This window comes from Solanum lycopersicum, chromosome 9, assembly GCF_036512215.1.
Source record: "Solanum lycopersicum chromosome 9, SLM_r2.1".
NCBI lineage: Eukaryota > Viridiplantae > Streptophyta > Magnoliopsida > Solanales > Solanaceae > Solanum > Solanum lycopersicum.
The window spans coordinates 69235971-69254975 of NC_090808.1; the positions used below are offsets into that span (position 1 = coordinate 69235971).

At 35.8% G+C, this 19005-nt stretch overlaps 3 protein-coding genes across 7 annotated transcripts; 2 read left to right on the forward strand and 1 right to left on the reverse strand.

The window, feature by feature from the left end:
- The first annotated feature begins 257 nt into the window (after positions 1-257).
- LOC101244231 (probable UDP-N-acetylglucosamine--peptide N-acetylglucosaminyltransferase SEC) lies at positions 258-12855 on the forward strand. 2 transcript variants are annotated; one of them, XM_004247979.5, is made up of 28 exons: positions 258-579; positions 4287-4432; positions 4570-4668; positions 4755-4805; positions 5924-6040; positions 6127-6183; positions 6881-7000; positions 7104-7166; positions 7262-7340; positions 7538-7647; positions 7744-7797; positions 7887-7954; positions 8037-8139; positions 8323-8525; positions 8629-8725; positions 9242-9313; positions 9427-9503; positions 9578-9694; positions 9815-9899; positions 9992-10159; positions 10710-10820; positions 10909-10995; positions 11274-11401; positions 11485-11567; positions 11665-11770; positions 11867-12013; positions 12167-12287; positions 12362-12855. In XM_004247979.5, the coding sequence occupies exons 1-28, from the start codon at positions 405-407 to the stop codon at positions 12473-12475; spliced, it is 2958 nt and encodes a 985-aa protein (XP_004248027.1). In that variant the 5' UTR covers positions 258-404; the 3' UTR covers positions 12476-12855. The 2 variants fall into 2 exon arrangements, with proteins under 2 accessions (XP_004248027.1, XP_069144975.1); XM_069288874.1 differs by having other exon boundaries at positions 303-1163.
- A 22-nt stretch (positions 12856-12877) lies between these two features.
- Positions 12878-15955, forward strand: LOC101243933 (pentatricopeptide repeat-containing protein). 4 transcript variants are annotated; one of them, XM_026032845.2, is made up of 2 exons: positions 12878-13159; positions 14053-15955. In XM_026032845.2, exon 2 carries the CDS (start codon positions 14055-14057, stop codon positions 15465-15467), a length of 1413 nt encoding a protein of 470 aa, XP_025888630.1. In that variant the 5' UTR covers positions 12878-13159; positions 14053-14054; the 3' UTR covers positions 15468-15955. The 4 variants fall into 4 exon arrangements, with proteins under 4 accessions (XP_025888630.1, XP_004248026.1, XP_025888629.1 ...); XM_004247978.5 differs by having other exon boundaries at positions 13006-13159; positions 13936-15955; XM_026032844.2 differs by lacking the exon at positions 12878-13159 and adding an exon at positions 13218-13424 and having other exon boundaries at positions 13936-15955.
- A 117-nt stretch (positions 15956-16072) lies between these two features.
- Positions 16073-16739, reverse strand: LOC101243640 (cysteine proteinase inhibitor B). Its single transcript, XM_010328655.4, has one exon. The coding sequence runs from the start codon at positions 16661-16663 to the stop codon at positions 16259-16261; it is 405 nt and encodes a 134-aa protein (XP_010326957.1). The 5' UTR covers positions 16664-16739; the 3' UTR covers positions 16073-16258.
- Between the last annotated feature and the right edge of the window lie 2266 nt (positions 16740-19005).

Genomic DNA, 19005 nt, shown 5'->3' on the forward strand with positions numbered 1-19005 from the left:
CTATGATATATTTGATATACTCCTAAAACTGGAATTTAAGAAACTTATTGTATAGCAATAACATTTAGTCTTAATGAGAGTTAAAAAATATTTTTGAGAGATCTTCGATTCAAAACGAAATAAAAAATTAAATAAAAAGAAAAAAATTAAAGGTACGTGTCGCACTACACAGTTGTCATATTCGAGGAGTCGTTTTTTTTTGAACAGTAACCAAATTTACACATTATCTGACAACAAAAAAGCGGCTTTTATTTTTCGCTTTATTTTATTTGATAATTATAATTAATTTAATTTATTACCTCACAATTCAGCTCTTCACATTTTTTATTCTCCTTTTTCTCATCGGAAAAATATAGTATCTGCTATCGGAGCTCCGGCGGTTTTGTTTTTTCCCGGTGGTCGTGATGTTGTCGCTGCAAACCGATCTCCGGCAGTACAATCAGCAGCAGCAGCTGTTGATCTCTAGGGTTCCGCCGGATGGCGTTGCCGTCGGTGATCAGAAGATCGATTCTTCTTTTCCGTTCCAGTCGGAGTCTGCATTGTCTTCAGGGAATATCAATTCTGAGTTGTCTCGTGAAGGTTAATTTTTTTTTCCTTGTGCAATTTGTTTTGAAGAAATCAATTAGTCCATAATTTTCGCTCGTGTATATAAAAAGATTGAATTTTGTATTTTGGTTATCTTAAAAACTTAAATTGATCTTGAATTGAGATACATATAGATACATGTTCTATGTGTATGTGGATTTGTAAAAGACTGTTTGTTTTTGCTTGGTTATAGGCTATCTGCAATTAGATGTTGTGTGTTTAAACTTACCAATTGGTTATTTTGGACTTAACCAGTCAAGTTGATTAGTTGAATGTAGTGATTTAGTTTTTCTTTTTAACTCCTTTTGCTAAAGGAAGTAAGGAACATGTATGTGGTGTGGTGTTGCCATATTGAAGTTGCTATGCTCTCATGGTTCGTATACTTAGTTTATGTAGCTACAGCGTTTGTTCTTTCCTGGTTGGGTTTTTAATTGTTTTTTTCCGTTCATTATTTGGAGGAACAAATGAGAAGAATGGATTAGTTTATTAAGCTGCTTTGTGCAGTCCAATGGGTGTGAAATCATCAAAAGAGTTGGCAACCGGATCGGGAAAATGCATGAATTAAAACATCAAAATAGGTGAACACTTCTAATATTTTTAAAATGCATGAATTGAGTTGAGGATCTATTGGAAACAACCTCTCTACCTCCAATATAGTGTGGCCCGCTTCAAACAAAATGAGAAAAAAGGGTCCGGTCAATAGCATAGCTCTTTCTTTCCCCGATCTCTATGAAGAACACAAACATATCAGATGATAATATGTACTTTATCTTTAAAATAAAGAAGAGTAAAAACATAATCGTCGGGTACCACAGTACCACCAAGTGAAAGAATGAAGACCAGGGTTAAAACAACATTTACTGTCATTCTTGTTCCTTCCGGTTTCGAGAAGAAAACAACCATGTCAGATTACAATATGTGCATGTACGGTGAGAGTTGAGATGAGGGAGAAACTAACTAGGTTTTCTTTTTATTCTCACTTGTTATTCAGATATGAATCAGGCTTGTGCAGTCAAGTAGTGAGGCATAGTAACATTTTAATGAAAAAAGAGGTCATTTTGGATTCACAACAATATATACCTGATTATCATATATCATACTTCACTTACATATTTATAACTGTATCCCTGTTGCATTATCTTATATTTACTAGCATTATCCAATATTTCATCTGCATCAAAAGCGAAAGGCATGAAAAGAGTCCAAAATCTGTCGAGCTTTAAGCGCAAAACATAGTGGGCTTTAAGCGCAAAACAGTAAAGCATGGGCTTTAATGGAAAAAGGTGCTAATGAAGCAAATTAAAATCATATATGTTACACAAAAATTATATTTGTATTGCAGGTAAAATTACGAAGTAAAAGTGTATTTAGTAGATTCAAAAGGCATTGGAGTTTTATTAGGGAAAAGCCATTTCTTGATTTAGATGAAAATATATGGTTTATATTCTCTCAGTTAGTTTTCTTATTCTAGATTTTTTAATATCTTAGTCCTGATCACTACCAGTTTCTTCGTAATGTTCATTTGAATAGTAACATATTCATTTAATAATTATACTGTTGTCAGTCCTATTGCTATCTTAAAGACGGAGCTCATGAGTAAAGACACACACGCCTTAGTGCCATAGTGCATATACTATAGCCAGGGGAGGAACTATGCAGAATGGAGAGAGGGAGGGGGGGGGGTTGTCAACGCCTCGATGGAAATTCTCTCCGTCTCTCTCTATATATGTATATATGTATTTAATATATATTTATTAGGAAATTAATTTATGTTAACCATGGTACTCAGAGAAACAATGAGTCTTGTGGTGCAGTGGTTAAAGCTCAAGTTTAACACCTTGGGGATGCAAGTTCGAGCCCTGCTGCGCGAATTTTCTTGATACATAAAAAATTGTGGATAAGAAGAATAGAACCCTAGAGATCTTCTTACCAAAACCTTGACTAAACTAACTATACAAGTCTAAATCTTGTGGAAGTTCGCTAATAAATATTATGGAGCCAAATCCTGGATCCACTTCAAAATATTGTCACCTATGACAGGCGAAGTGCACAACCTGGCTTTGACTGGGCTTTAGAGCTTAAGCGCACCTCAAACAAGCCTTACAGAGGAGTCTTAAAGTTAATGATTTATCGGTATCCCTCAAGCATTGTTGAGAAACAGACTAGCATAAATGAACACATAAAAGAGGGAATACTTCAACTTCTCTGTAGCAAATAAGAGATTATTTTTTTAACCGAAAGCCAAGGACTAACAACCTACCTCAAATTATCAAATCAATGGTTATGTGTCGGTAAAATCTCTAGGAACCCATGTAGGTTAGCTAAGAGAACAAAATAGAAGTTAATGATCCGCTTAGAGTTGGTAATACATGATGTGGGCACAAGTGTGGGTGTGTATAAAGTTGAAGTGGTATAGATGAAGGATTTATACAGGTGAATCTTTTGGATTTGCGATTGGAGCTTCCCTGATTGATTGGTTGATACTTATTATCTATGATGATTTTGATAAATATCTGAGCACTTTGTCTACACTAGTGCACTGGACTACTAAAACTGTTAGTAATTCTAAGAGGTCCATTAATGGTTTACCCTTCTGTTTGAATTGTACTACATCCCTTTAGCTTTGGCACAACAAGGGATGAAGCAATGTGTGGTAAATAGGTAAACAGAACACATTCTGCAGTAGGATTGTATTTGTAAAACGTAATCTCTGCATCTTCTTTATGACTTTTAATGATATTTCACTTGATAAAAATAGGATTATGTTTTGTAAAACCTCTGAACCTCAAGTACTAAATATTATAGTCTGTTACATGATAGATGATAGTAAGAACCTTAAGAATGTGAGTTACCATTATATAGAAAAAAAAGAACCTAAAGGATGTGAGACTTCCCATGCTGCCAAAGAAATGGAAAATGAATAATTCGTTATAAGATACGAAAAATGATAGAGAAAGCTGAAGGGAGTTATTGATTTGTGGCCTTATGTATTAAGAGGCAAACGTGGCATCAATGGATGTTTTCAAATACCGAGGATATCACCCTTAATAGGAGGGTGTGGAAGTCAAGGATTCTGGTAGAAGGAAAATAGTATTTAGTTTGCGTCTTGTCTCTTCGGCTATTAATATTATTTTTGGTATGACATAGGTAACAAGCTTTTATATAAATCTTCAGCACTAAGGCTGGGGTCCCAAAAATTTACATCACAGAGCTACTTACAACTGAGTAGGCTCTGCAACCCAAAAAGAGAAATCTATCTCTAGGTCCTATCTCATCTTACAAGGATCCTAAGATGTCTAGGCGCTACAGGATTGTATTTTTTGGTATTACTTTTGGTGTTTTTATTAGTTTTACTACTTCTGTATTTCTCACTCTTAGTTTTCTATTACTTCTTTTTGTCTGGTACACCTTTATTTTCTTACTATTCTGCTATTATTACTGTTTAAGTCTTCATAATTAATGTGTTATTGCTTTCTTTGACCCGTGAGTTTATCGGAAACAACCTCTCTACTTTCCAAGGTAGGGGTAAGGTCGTATACACTATACTCCCCAGACCCCACTTGTGGGACTATACTACGTATGTTGTCATTTTGTATATATTTTTTGAGGTCATGCAGTCAGCTGACAGCCAAATAATTTCTCTATCCACTGAGGATTGGTATTAGCATCAATTTCTGACATCTCTATTTTATATACCACAGTCGATGAGGATGCTCTTTTAACTCTTGCTCATCAGAACTACAAAGCTGGGAACTATAAACAGGCACTAGAGCACAGCAAGGCAGTTTATGAGAGAAATCCAGTGCGCACTGATAATCTTCTTCTTTTTGGGGCTATATATTATCAGGTGGGCTTTCCTTGCACTAATGCTTACATATTCTGTGATTTCTCTATCTTGCATTCTTTTATGAGTTTTTGTTGTTGTTTATTTTCTATGTGATTTGTGGATCTGAAGTAAAGCATGCTACCATTTCCTTGTTTTAGTTGCATGATTTTGATATGTGTATCGCAAAAAATGAAGAAGCCCTAAGTATCGAGCCACATTTTGCTGAGTGCTATGGAAATATGGCGAATGCTTGGAAGGTATGGTTGTACTAACTCAGTAACTCATCTAGAAGCTGCTTCTTCTGGTTTTGGAATTGGGCACTGATGAAGTTCTAATGGTGCAGGAAAAAGGCAATATTGATGTTGCAATACGCTATTATTTAATTGCAATTGAGGTTTGTCACTCAGCCTCTTGCTTTCAGAATGAGTCACCTGGAAAGAACTTTTGAGGACTTCTGGAATTTTGGAAGCTTGCTTAATTATCTGTCTGGCTGTTCAATTAAAGTTGTGTCGTCCTGTGGTTTTTTTAATGATATTTTAATTATAACCATATATATGGGTTGCTGAAGACTTCAAATTGGAGTAATATCACAGAGAATAGATGAGATAGTTCAGATCCAAGGCATTTTTCCAGTTCAGATCTGAATTATTAAAGCGGATATTGAAACTGTGGTTATAGGTTCTAAAGAGAAAGTAGATAGGTTGCTCTGAGGTTGGGGTTTCGTGATTGAATTTCTTGTTCTCTTATTGTATTTGGTGATCTTTTTATAACAGTCTTTTTTTATCACAGATGATAAAATTTGCTTAACACGAGAAAGCTTATAATGAGTCTAATAAAACGAGTGCTATTTCTCACCACTGGAAAATGGCTACTCACATGATTTGGTAGAGTAACCAACATATTCCACGTCAGAATAAAAAAGCTCCATCTATACTTCCCATTAAGATGTGAATTTAAACACTTCTTTTCATTTGATAGTGTGTGTTTAATCTCATTTGCAGAACACATCAAATATTGATAGAGTAAAGAAATTATTTTGTTGCTACAAGCAGATGGTTATTTGTGATATTGAATTGAGTTGTAAACAATTCATGTATAATTTAAATGGAAACATCTAATAAATTTTACTTATTAGATGAATATGTAGTTAGTTGCGTGAAATGATGCAAAATAATGCAGGTTGAAATTGTGAAAATTGTGACTACATAACTTTGTTCAAAGAAGGTGCATCCAGAGTTTAGACAGTTTCCTTGCCTGTGTACTGAAAGCATTTTTTCTTTTTTTTGGTCGAGGGCTGTGGGGTAGGTTTTGGGAGTTAGAATTTGAACTCAGGTTCATCACAAAACCTTGGAGCTCATTGCATTTTCTTAATGTCTTTTCGGTATGCTGTATCTGTATGTTCATTATCTATAATAACTAAAACCTTTTTGCATGGTCAAGCTTTCTCCTATAAGCATTTATAGTTTCCTAGGTGCATGCTAGGTAATTTGACCTTAAATTATCTGGTTGCAGCTCCGTCCTAATTTTGCGGATGCATGGTCAAATTTAGCCAGTGCATACATGAGGAAAGGAAGGCTGAATGAGGCAGTTCAATGTTGCCGTCAGGCTCTAGCATTAAATCCACGTTTGGTATTAAAAAGTTATCCTTTTAAAAATTTATCTATCTGCTTCTTTCAATTGCACTTTCTTTACTGGCATTTATTCTTTTATTTTAGGTGGATGCTCACAGCAATCTCGGCAATCTCATGAAAGCACAAGGTTTAGTCCAAGAGGTAAAGGAGAGAGGACTCAGATCCACTTTGTGTTCTAATATATTGGTGACTTGAGATTGGCTATTCATGTTCACATCTGCCTTTAGGATGGTTTTGGGGGTGGGGGACTATTCTTCAACACGCACATAGTGTGCCCATAGTACATGTGTTTGTGCATCGTATGTGGGCCAGCATTGTTCTTTCATTCCAGGCATCCACTCACTTTGTGCAGCTTGAAAATTCTCCGTGATTATTTGTTGACTATTGATGTATCTATGTTGATTCTCCCTCATCGCTTGTGGAGGATCGTTTGGTATCCTTATTTGTCTTGGGAAATCCTCCCCCATGAGCTAGTTTTTGGGGTTGAGTTAGGCTCAAGATCCATTTCTTATCATGGTATTAGAGTCAGTCCCATCCCAATTCATTGTTTACTGTATGTTGGGCTCTATCTTGTATTGTCCATGCTCCAGATTTCTGGACTCTTCGCTCTTGGGCATGCAGGGCGTGTTGATTCTCTCACATCGGTTGTGCGTGGGTGTTTGGTCTCCTTATATAGTCTTGGGAAATCCTCCTCATGAGCTAGCATTTGGGGCTGAGTTAGACCCAAGATCCATTTAATATCAGTTGTTATGCTTTTGAGTTTCTTTTTGCACTTTCCTCTTGATAGATATATGCCATTACTTTTCACCTCTGAGTATTTCTTTTTTCCTTTTGGTAGGCGTACAATTGTTATGTTGAAGCACTGCGTATACAGCCTGCATTTGCCATAGCATGGTCCAACCTTGCTGGCCTTTTCATGGAGGCAGGCGATCTTAACAGGGCTTTGCAGTACTACAAGGTATGAGTAAGGCGTAATTGGAATTTACTGATCAAGTGTTGGATGTGTTTTTCAGCTGAATGTTATCATGTTTGATGCCCCTTTGTGGTTTAATCCCCTCCAGGAAGTGATCAAGCTGAAACCGAACTTCTCAGATGCATATCTGAACCTAGGAAATGTATACAAGGTAAGCTGTCATGCATTGTGCTAATTGCGTCTGGTGGCTCCAAGTGCCTAGACGAGAATATGGAGAAATACAAGCATCTTCTTTGCATTTTCCAGGCTTTGGGAATGCCCCAGGAGGCCATAGTGTGTTATCAGCGTGCGCTCCAAGTACGACCAGACTATGCCATGGCTTTTGGTGAGCGACTATTTTCAGTCATGCCTTTAATTCAGTGCATAATGCAATAAGTCGCTGGGAGAGTCTTTTTGATATCACTTCTATACTTAGAGATGATTGTATATGATTTTTATTGCAATACGAAGACATGAGTCTTCATCTTCAGTGTGGCTAGGCCACCCTAATAATGCATTCACACGTGAATCTCCTTTCTGCAGGCAACTTAGCTAGTGTGTACTATGAACAAGGAAATATGGAAATGGCAATATTTAACTACAGGAGAGCTATTACATGTGATACTGAATTCTTTGAGGCATATAACAATCTGGTTGGTACTTTCTTTCATCTTTGTTTATAAAATTCCCATCTTAAATTTACTATTTATTTCGATAGTAATGCTATCTTTTCTCCAATTTTTTTATAGGGTAATGCTCTAAAAGATGCTGGTAGAGTGGAGGAAGCAATTCATTGCTATCGTGTAAGCTGAGTTCCCTTGTTTGTTTGACGGTTCCTTTGTTTGATGTTGCTTTTGTGCTGTTTTCTTAACTCATCTGATGATGCATGCAGCAATGCCTCTCTCTTCAACCTAACCACCCACAAGCGCTTTCTAATATAGGGATCATTTATATGCAGTGGTAAAGTTAACTTAGTCGTGAAGATTCTCTTCTTAACGCTTTCAATCAAGTAATTTTCATGAGTTGCTTTCCTGTTCTCTAGGAACATGATGAGTGCGGCTGCACAATGTTTTAAAGCGACTTTAGCTGTGACTACAGGGCTCTCAGCTCCTTTAAACAATCTAGCCATAATATACAAGCAACAGGTAATAATTTAAACTAACTTCTGAAGAATTCTTAATTTTTGAGTCAGTAGAGAGTTTTCTGGAGGTTTATATACCATATTTAAGATAGCCACGAGGGATTATTTTATTTTCAATTATCTTGCTGTTTCTCTGTCAGCGTTTTAACTAACATGAATGTTCTCTTCTTATGTGATGTAACTTCAGGGAAATTATGCAGAAGCCATATCGTGCTATAATGAGGTACTACGTATTGACCCCATGGCAGCAGATGGGCTGGTCAATAGAGGCAACACATACAAAGAGATTGGTAGGGTTAATGAAGCTGTACAAGATTACATGCGAGCTATTACCGTTAGACCTACCATGGCAGAGGCTCATGCAAATTTGGCTTCTGCTTACAAGGACAGGTATGTTTTTAGGTTTATAAGCTTCAAAAGGATGAAGGTCCAATTTGCTTCTTCTCCTACATGTCCACTCTGTTTGTTTGTGATGTTTTGGTTAATTGTGTAGTGGCAATGTTGAAGCAGCCATAAAAAGCTATAGACAAGCTTTGATGCTACGTCCTGACTTCCCCGAAGCAACTTGTAATCTTCTCCACACGTTACAGGTACGTTCACCCTGTTAATTTCCACTGTTTTCTTTTGTCTTGGGTTTATCAGAGTTCCCGCACTGTCTAACTACTGAGAATTTGATGAGCTTTTTTATGTAATGTCTTGAAGCATGAGGTAAAATAACCTGCCTAATGAACTATACTTCTGCAGTTCATAGTAGTATTTGTCTACTTTGTAAGTGTAGGCACACAATTCATGTCATGCTCGGTTTGCTTAATTTTAATCTTAAGCTTCTTATCGGTACTACTGTATTTACCTTGCGTTATTTATCACTGTTACCAATCACCGTTTCACAAAGAAATTTTAAAATTTGTTGAGCAATTAATCAAGCAAGTGACTCTGTAAGAAATCATGTGCATCACCTAGAACATGTAATTGGTTTCATCAAATAATATGTGCTTTTGAGATTGTCACCAGGTCTTTTAGTCTTAATTTATAGATTCACAATTGATGACTGTGATTGGGTTCTATCTCTTGCATACTTAATTTTCTCTTTAAATTTATTGCTGCAGTGTGTGTGTGATTGGGATAACCGGGAGAAGATGTTTATTGAAGTTGAGGGGATACTAAGAAGACAAATTAAGGTATCACAGTTACTCGCCGTACTGTTACATGTTTACTTAGTTGGATATTTTTTCATCCTGCAATACTGATTCTTTTTTTCTTAATGTTGTGCCGTCTCATATTTGTCCTTAAGATGTCCATTATCCCAAGCGTTCAGCCTTTCCATGCAATTGCCTACCCTCTTGATCCAATGCTTGCTCTAGATATCAGGTGCGGAATTTTCTTTTGAATCAATCACAAAAATGATGTGAGGTTGAAGCTGACTGTTTCTTTTGCTTGTAAAGTTGCAAGTATGCCCAGCACTGCTCTGTGGTAGCAACTCGCTACTCACTTCCTCCCTTCACCCATCCACCGCCGCTGCCAATTAAAGGAGGTGGCAGGATCAACAGGCTGAGGGTTGGGTAAGTTCCATAAGCTGATAAATACTTGCTTGCTTTTCCTCTTGAGGTTCAGATCTGCTGTAAGCTTTTCATGAATATTGCTACATGCTACTTACTAATAAGTTTCTTAAATGTTTTTAGATATGTGAGCAGTGATTTTGGCAACCATCCACTATCACATCTAATGGGTTCCGTTTTTGGGATGCATGACAAAGAGAACGTTGAGGTTAAGTTAATTTGTTACTTTTCCTTATCCTTTTTACCATTCACGACTTCACCACTTGTTCATGCTAAATCTCCAAGTACTTCTTTTCCTAGGTGTTCTGCTATGCTTTAAGTCCAAATGATGGTACAGAGTGGAGGATTCGCACTCAGACAGAAGCTGAGCATTTTATTGATGTATCGTCCTTGACATCTGATGTGATAGCAAGGATGATTAATGAGGATCAAATACAGATACTTATCAATCTCAATGGTTATACCAAGGTACAGATTGAGACTCAATCCAGATCAATCCTAATTAGATTTTATATTTTTCTTTTTTTGCTAGTGTTGTTTGTGTGTGCCCAGTCCATGCACAGGGCCCATATGCTAGACCCATTAACATAATGAAAAGAAATGGGATGGAAAAAGTAGTTTCCTTTCTTGGAAATAATCCACAATAAACAAATAAATCAATGATTTCTGTGCCATCTCGGTTAAGCTAAGTTGTGGATATGAATGCAAACTCGAATACTTACCAATGAGAATTTGATCAGCCACGACTGGTTTGAGCAAATGAGTATAATAAGGATATTGCCTAACTAAAGTGCAAACCTGTCAAACAGGTCTCACTGTCTCATGAGGTACACATTTTGTTGGTCCTATATCCTATAATTGTTGTTTTAAGCCAAAAATATGTGTTACATCTTTCACCTTTTTGTAGATGCTGATTAATGTGCCCATATTTTGCTTTGCCTTCTATCCTGAGAGTTATTTTTTGAACGACTTCGTTTATCTAATGTGTCATCTTTGACTTCGGACTTGTGTGTTGCAGGGGGCAAGAAACGAGATATTCGCCATGCAGCCAGCTCCAATCCAGGTTTCATACATGGGTTTCCCTGGAACCACAGGAGCAACATACATAGATTATTTGGTTACAGATGAGGTAATTTGCTAATGACACCCTTGATATTACATATTTGCTGTTAACCTTTGCTCTCTATGGGTCCTTGATGCAATTTCCTTGTATGCAGTTCGTTTCACCTATGAAGTATGCACATATTTACTCAGAGAAGCTTGTACATCTCCCTCATTGCTATTTTGTCAACGATTATAAGCAAGTAAGTTGCCCGTGATCTTTCTGAGCTGTGTATGAATCTTATTTTAAAATGAATCAATTATGCCTTGAGCCCAAATTCATAGTTGGAGTAGGCTATTTGTATTTTTTTCATCTCTTCTCGCAGTAGGTCATTTGTAGCCAATATTAGATAATATTTAGTTATTTGATCATGAACAAAAATCTTATAAATTTCTTAAAAAAAGATCTGAGGTATGTTGAACTCTTCTGGATTTGTTTATTTTTCACTGCTGATGGGTTTCTTGCTGCTGTTTTTTGTAGAAAAACTGTGACGTGCTAGATCCAAACAGCCAACTGAAGCGCTCAGATTATGGGCTGCCGGAGGATAAATTCATATTTGCATGTTTTAATCAGCTTTACAAGATGGATCCTGAGATTTTTATTACATGGTAGTTACTTGGAATGATTTGAATTGGTCTACTTTTACCCTCACAAGCACTTGCTAAAAAACTTGCTGAGTTGGTATGTGCAGGTGCAATATCCTTAAGCGTGTACCAAACAGTGCTCTTTGGCTTCTCAGATTTCCAGCTGCAGGAGAGATGAGGCTCCGCGCACGTAAGTATTTTCTTCCATACCATGCATTTCTCTAATCTTCTTTTGTGAGACTTGCTGGTTTATGAAGAGTCTCCTAATTCAGCTCATTTTATTACAGATGCTGCTGCCCAAGGCCTGCAACCAGACCAAATTATTTTCACAGATGTTGCAATGAAACAAGAGCACATCAAGCGCAGCTCCTTGGCTGATCTTTTCTTGGACACGTAAGAAGATTAAGAACATTCAGCTTGTCTTTCAAGAATCTTGTTCCGTTACATTTCATTTACTTGAATTTTGGTGTGGTTTTTTCTCACTTGTAGGCCACTGTGCAATGCACATACCACAGGAACTGATGTTCTTTGGGCTGGTCTACCAATGGTAACCCTTCCCCTTGAGAAGATGGCTACTAGAGTTGCTGGCTCTCTGTGTTTGGCGACAGGACTTGGTGCTGAGATGATTGTCAGCAGGTATGTGTTGTATACTTGATGTAATCGCTGGGAAGGGTATGACCGATAGTACCTCGACTCAAGGACAAGTGCTTAATGAGTGACTTAGATGTTGCAACATAAATGATAGTTGTCCTTTTTACTTTTTCTTTCCTTAATTCTGTTACTTTGCAGTATGAAGGAATATGAGGAGAAGGCGGTGTCACTGGCACTCAATCGTCCAAAGCTCCAAGATCTCACCAATAGACTCAAGGCTGTACGAATGAGTTGCCCTTTATTTGATACAACACGTTGGGTGAGTAAGATTTACTTTACTGCACGACCTTGTTGATTCTAGAATTTTCATTCATTCTCATTTTGCATTTTCAGGTGAGGAATCTGGAACGTTCTTACTTTAAGATGTGGAATCTCTATTGCTCCGGCCAGCATCCTCAGCCCTTCCAAGTGACCGAGAATGACTCAGAATTTCCTTTTGACCGCTAGATGTAGCAGGGAACATGGTTGTACATAAAACAAGAGAAGTTAAATTCCTATTTTTATATACAAGTATATAAATTACTACTGCATTTAGGTGTTTGTTCAAATGTGGTTCAAGTCTCAGCATATTTTGCCCATTCGTGGCACTGGAAACTCTCGATGAAAGTTCAGTAGTTGCTCAAGTGCATGCAAATGTCAATACTCGAGACAAGACTCGTTTTGCTTGAATGTGAAAATGCACAAGAGTGATAGAGAGACCGGAGGGAGAAGGGTGGTGGTTAGCTGTAGAGTTCAAAGTTTGGATGGTGAATAAAATGTATCAAGTCACAAACTTGTGTTTTGACATTTTCAGTCGAGTTTATGCAGGCATCCCTAGTAAATCTCAACACATTTGTGTTTGTTTCTCTTGCTCTATAACTTGTTGGGTTTGGCCAAAGAAAAAAAATTAAATAAAAACGCGAAATAAAATGTCTTTTGTTGGAAGTTGGAAAGAATTAATTATAATGTGCCCTCGATTATGGATTAATTGATATTTTTCACACGGAACTTTTTTGATTATTAAGTGTAAAGTAAAAACGTGACGTATAAAATCGAACAGAAGGAGAATCTCTCGTCCCACATTGAGTTTGATGTCTATAGTTGTAGCGACTCGATAGAACCTCCATTGAAGCTTCTGCACGAATTTTACGGGTGAGTTCCTTACTTCTCTAGGCTTCTGTATAATTATGGGTTCTAGTTTATCGTGTGTAATTTATTTTAGCTCTAAATGAGCTTTAGAGCCCCCCCAATATATGAATTTTAGCCCCCCAAGTGTTTGTCAAAATTCCTCACTGAACCAAATCTGTAATTTTTCATATTTTAAGAAATTTTCTGATGAGATACAAACTACTCATTTTGCCTTTGGTTGAATTGAATACCATAACCACATTCTTGCGTAAGAAAGTAGCCGCTAAAGGTATACTTCTAAATCAAACAATATGATCTACGGATTGAACTCCAATAGTGGATCCTTAGAAGACCAAAACCATAAAGTCCACTTCTTAGTGGTAATTTCTGCAGTATATAAGCTGCAGCTCTTCGATTTTTGTTATCTGTTCAGAATTCTACCTGTGATTTATGCAGAAACTTACTCTTCATTCCTCTGTTGTCTTGTTTTTGGGTGCTTAGTATTAAGTTTATCTGATTAGTTGTATGAATAAAAATTGCAACTTTATTTGTTTTTTGTGACTTCATGAAATTCTGTGGTGAGTACTTACTCTCAGGTTGTTTACACAAAACCAACTCAATTATATAAAGTGAAAATATGAATTAATAAACCATTGTTATTTGTTTATATGCAACTATGAAAGTAGCTGACATTCATTTCATTGGTTTGGTGGAAACACTCATGCATGCAAGTAGATTTTTATGTACTTCGTCCAATTTTGGTTTGAAGGATTTTGCTGAATTTTCAATGTAATTTGTAGGACTCGAGTTTGATGTAGCTGCATTCTATGTGCTTTTAGCATAGTTGATTCAGCTGGAATTCCAAATAGTTGAGTTTTAGTTTATCTCAATTGGATTTGAACCAATTTGCTACTCAGGAATGTTTTCGACGTTTGCCAGAATCAGGACTTTGTATTCGTCGACTACATTCACCAACAACACCAGCATTTTTAGATGTATTAAAACTATAGCACCTTCCATCGACCAGTGCAGCAATCCTTTCAGCGGTAAAGGTAGTTGTGGCAGAAGTGTGCCTAATGATGACTACTTTGCAACAATTCATCATGTATCTAACATTGTACGACGGGATATTTACCTGGAGCGGACTCTTAACAAGATGCATATTTCAAGAATTGTCAACTCTGAACTGGTGTACCGTGTGCTTCGAAGTTGTTGCCAGCATGGTATCGAATCTTTTCGTTTCTTTAACTGGGCTCGGACTCAACACCCTCAGTATGATCCAACTACCGTAGAGTTTGAAGAACTTCTTAAGACCCTTGCCCGGACTGCCCACTGGGAGACAATGTGGAAAGTAGTCCAGCAGATGAAAGCCCAAAATATTCCTATCTCACCGTCCATTGTTTCATTCATTATTGAACACTATGGGAAGCGTGGTCTCATTGATCAGGCTGTCGAGCTCTTCAATCGGCTCAAGAACTTCGGCTGTTCTCAAACTACTGAAGTATACAATGCTATGCTTTTCGCACTCTGTGAGGTCAAGAATTTCCAAGGGGCCTATGCATTGATTCGGAGGATGATACGGAAAGGTACTGTTCCAGATAAGCTGACATATTCTATTCTTGTAAATGGCTGGTGTTCTGCCGGGAAGATGAGAGAGGCACAAGAGTTCTTGGAGGAAATGAGTCGAAAGGGCTTCAATCCTCCTGTACGTGGGAGGGACCTGCTAATTGACGGGTTGCTCAGCGCTGGATATCTAGAATCAGCTAAAGGATTGGTGAGAAAAATGACAAAGGAGGGGTTTGTGCCAGATGTTGGAACATTCAATTCTTTGGCAGAGGCTGTATGTAAAACTGGGGAAATCGACTTTTGCATTGACCTTTTCAATGATGTTTGTAGATTGGGGCTTTGTCCTGATACTGAGACTTATAAGATTGTCATAACTGCTGCAGCAAAGGCTGGTAGGATTGATGAGGCATTTCAGATTCTTCATAGGTCCATTGAAGCTGGACATCGGCCATTTCCCAGTTTATATGCTCCAATTCTAAAAGCTTTCTTCCGGAGAGGACAGTTTGATGATGCATTTAGCTTTTTCAGTGATATGAAGGTGAAAGGGCATCCACCAAATCGACCTCTTTATACCATGTTGATAAAGATGTGCTGTCGTGGAGGTAGATTTGTAGAGGCATCTAATTATTTAGTAGAGATGACGGAGTTAAATTTGTTGCCTATGTCACGAAGCTTTGACACGGTGACAGATGGATTGAAGAATTGTGGAAAGCACGATCTAGCCAAAAGGATCGAGCAGTTGGAGATATCTGTCAAGGGCATCTGAATTATTATTGTGGATCGTGCAGTTTCTCCGATAGATGTGGAATCTCTATTGCTCCGGCCAGCCCTTCAAAGTGACCGAGAATCACACTCGAGAGTTTTTCTTAGGGAAGGAAGAGAACATAAATTCCCTTTTATATACAAGTATATAAATTACTACTGCATTTAGGTGTTTGTTCAAATGTGGTTCAAGTCTCAGCACATTTTGCCCATTCGTGCTACTGGAAACTCTCGATGGAAGTTCATTAGTTGCAAATGACAAGACTCACCCAGTGTCTTGTTTGGCTTGAATGTGAAAACGTACAAGAATAAGAGTGAGAGAGGGGTGATGGATAGCTGTTAAGTTCAAAAATTGGGTGGTCAATGAAATGTAAGGAGTCCTATTGTTGTGCATCTTTATTCATCAGCTTGTCTTTGACATTTTTCTGTTAAATTATTAATGGAGGCATCCAATGCCCCTAATATATCAACACATTGTGTTTGTTTCCTTCATTTTTTTGTCTAAATATTACTCATTTCCTTCTCCTTTGCATTAGGAGGTGATGATATTTCCTAGAATCAATTAATGAAATATTTCGAGATTTGATATAGTAACTAGAGATAGCATAATTTATCTATAATAACATACTAATACATATGTCATTCATTGATTATTGCATCACATAGTACACAAGAGAACTCAAAATAGGTTAAAAAAAATAAAAAGGCTACAAATTAAAGTACTTCAAAATTAGATTAAACAACATTAGCACTACTAGAAGTTTTAACTTTTAGCCACTATCAACCATCGAAAATTCACTTTGTAGCCGGTGAAGGAGAAGGAGAAAACGTAAGCAATTCCTTCTTCTTCTCCCAAGCTTTAACAACAACAACAGCATCGAACAATTTTGGTGAGCTAGATGATTTAACAATAGCTGAGATTTTTAGATAATATTTAACACCAGAAACAACTTGTTTTTCTGCTTCAACAACTTGAGAAAAACTCAATAAAGAACTCAAAGCACCATTGATATGCCGCAAATCTCTGTTGTGTTCTTCGACACAGTACTTACCTAGATCTTGAATTTCCTGATTTGTTTTCACGTTTTTGATTTGTGTTCTTCCGCCGAGCTTTCCGCCTAATGCGTTTGATGAAGAAAATAGACTGAAAATGAAGAAGAGAATGAGGATTGATGAGAGAATTTTTGTGGATTTTGCCATTGGAGATTGGGGATTTTTTTTCTTTTTTTTTTTGATGAAGAAGAAAGGAAGAAGGGGGACTATATATAGGAGTTTTTTGTTGGACACGTAATGGCGGTGGTGGCAACATATACGTGATGCTGCGTATTTTGTAAAAAATAGGACAAAATAGTCAGTTTGGAGTGTTTGTTTGTATATTAAACGTATTAAAGTCTAATTAATTTGGATTGTATTAATTAATATTTTGTTTGAAAAAAATATTTTATATTTAAAATTTGAACTTAATTTATGATTAAAATAAGAGCAATTACATTTATTATATCATTGTTTAACTCTTCAATAAATTAGATGTCATATAAATTATTAGATGTCATATAAATTAAAACATGATAAAATGATGTGTATAAGTTTTCTCCTTTGTAGCTATGGATGACTAAAAGGTGAGTGTACAAATTGTGGACAAAAGTCAATTCGCAAATGTCATTTATTTGTCATTTTTTCTTTTTAATTAATTTTAGATGTTATATGAATTTGTTTTATCCCTTTAGCTTTTCTCTTAGGTCATTATTATATTGACTTTCATGACCACAATATTTAGGTACACAACACTTAATTAATTATATAAGTAACTAATAGTTATTAGTTGTCTTAGTACTTTTGTTAGCATTACAATCATATTAAATATAAAATGAATCCACTTGTCATATATAATTAACTATAATGCTCCTATTTTCCCTTCTTTTAATTGATTATCATTAAAATCAAACAAATAAATAATGAAAGTAGAATTAACTTAGCATAATTTATGGCCTAATACTTGGAGCTACTTTGATGACATATTCAGCAACTTGATATACTATATATTATATTTTCATTCTTTCAGTAATAATTGAAAAATAAAATAATTACAACTATCCACTATATCCATAACATAATTCTATATGTTATGAACAAACAGCTTTTGTTAGGCACTAATAGGCAGATTGAGGTGGTTTTCTTGAAACTAATAGTTAATGTAAAGTATTGAAGCTCAATAACATTAATCATTTCTATTGTCGAATAAAAATATTCAGCATCCTGATTCTTTTATTTTACTATTATTTTCAACACAATTGATCTGTTTAAGTATAGATGTATGATAACTTTTGTTTTATGATTATTAGTTTGGCTTTGATGATGATATATAATTGAATTGAACACTATTTATTTTTTCAAATTGAAATCTACTATAATTCACAAGCACACAACTTTTTTAAAAAATCCAAATTAAGATGAAACTCAAATTTAAATAAGTTGGATTCACTTAATTAATCACGACTTTGTTATTCAAGAATTATAATTATAATTTTTTTAGTATTATACACATATATATTTAGTTTAAATTTTTTTATTTTTCTTACACACAATATATCCTCTGATCAAAATAAAGAAAATACAGTAGAGTATATAATAAAGTGCTCAAGTAACACTGGATGACAGCAAAAAACTGAGGAATCAAAAACAGGTCTTGGAATCCGTGATTTCTAAATTCAATAAACGTCTTCTTTTTTTCTTTTTCCAGTCATTTTCATATAAATATTTTATGCAATTCAATATAATATTTTATTCTTCATGTTATTTCGCGTTTAGAATAAATGTTTTCTAATAAAAAAAATAATTTTGTATCCAATGATGCTCGATCATGAGATTTACAACACTTCAACCTAGAGCAAATTAAGATTACTATACGTAAATAATCAGTAATACATACGTAGTTTTATCTAAATTCGTTTGAAAGTTCCAAAGTTGTCTTAGTAATTTATGAAATGATTTTCTTTTTTTCTTCTTTAAATCGCTGTTCAGTGTCACACACTTTGGAGTAATATTTCTAATTTTATTTGTTCGTTGAAGTGTAAAGGAATTTTTTTGGAAAAATATTGTTTCCATCACAAGAGTCAATTTGGAAATGTGCACACTATTATAATCACCACACAATTCAAAACAAAGAGGTATGGGGAAAATGTGAAAGATAACATAAAAGTTAACCAAGAAGACAAAATATTGTTTCTTTAGGTCTAATAATTGTAGCTGACACATAAAATGAACTTTTTTCCCCCTTGCAGTAGATGAGGAGAATCGTGGCCGTTTGCTTTTTTTGCGCATACCAATAATACTATTACATTGAAAAACGATTTTTGATTTTTGATATTAGATATCTCAGTTCTCATATCTTAAAGGGACGTGAATACGTAGAACAACTCTTTAATGAAAAAGATATAGTTCCAATTCCTTCAAAATTGATAGTCAATCCAATTTCAAAATAGAGGCAATTGACAATTGAATTCAATTTTGATCATTATTTTCATATTTGTAATAGTACGAAA

Bases quoted from the DNA above. Each gene is read 5' to 3' on its own strand.
- LOC101244231 (XM_004247979.5), top strand. From the start codon at position 405: ATGTTGTCGCTGCAAACCGATCTCCGGCAGTACAATCAGCAGCAGCAG. The intron at 580-4,286 runs GTTAATTTTTTT...TATATACCACAG, and splicing joins TTCTGAGTTGTCTCGTGAAG to TCGATGAGGATGCTCTTTTA. The intron at 10,160-10,709 runs GTACAGATTGAG...TGTGTGTTGCAG, and splicing joins ATCTCAATGGTTATACCAAG to GGGGCAAGAAACGAGATATT.
- LOC101243933 (XM_026032845.2), top strand. From the start codon at position 14,055: ATGTTTTCGACGTTTGCCAGAATCAGGACTTTGTATTCGTCGACTACA.
- LOC101243640 (XM_010328655.4), bottom strand. From the start codon at position 16,663: ATGGCAAAATCCACAAAAATTCTCTCATCAATCCTCATTCTCTTCTTC.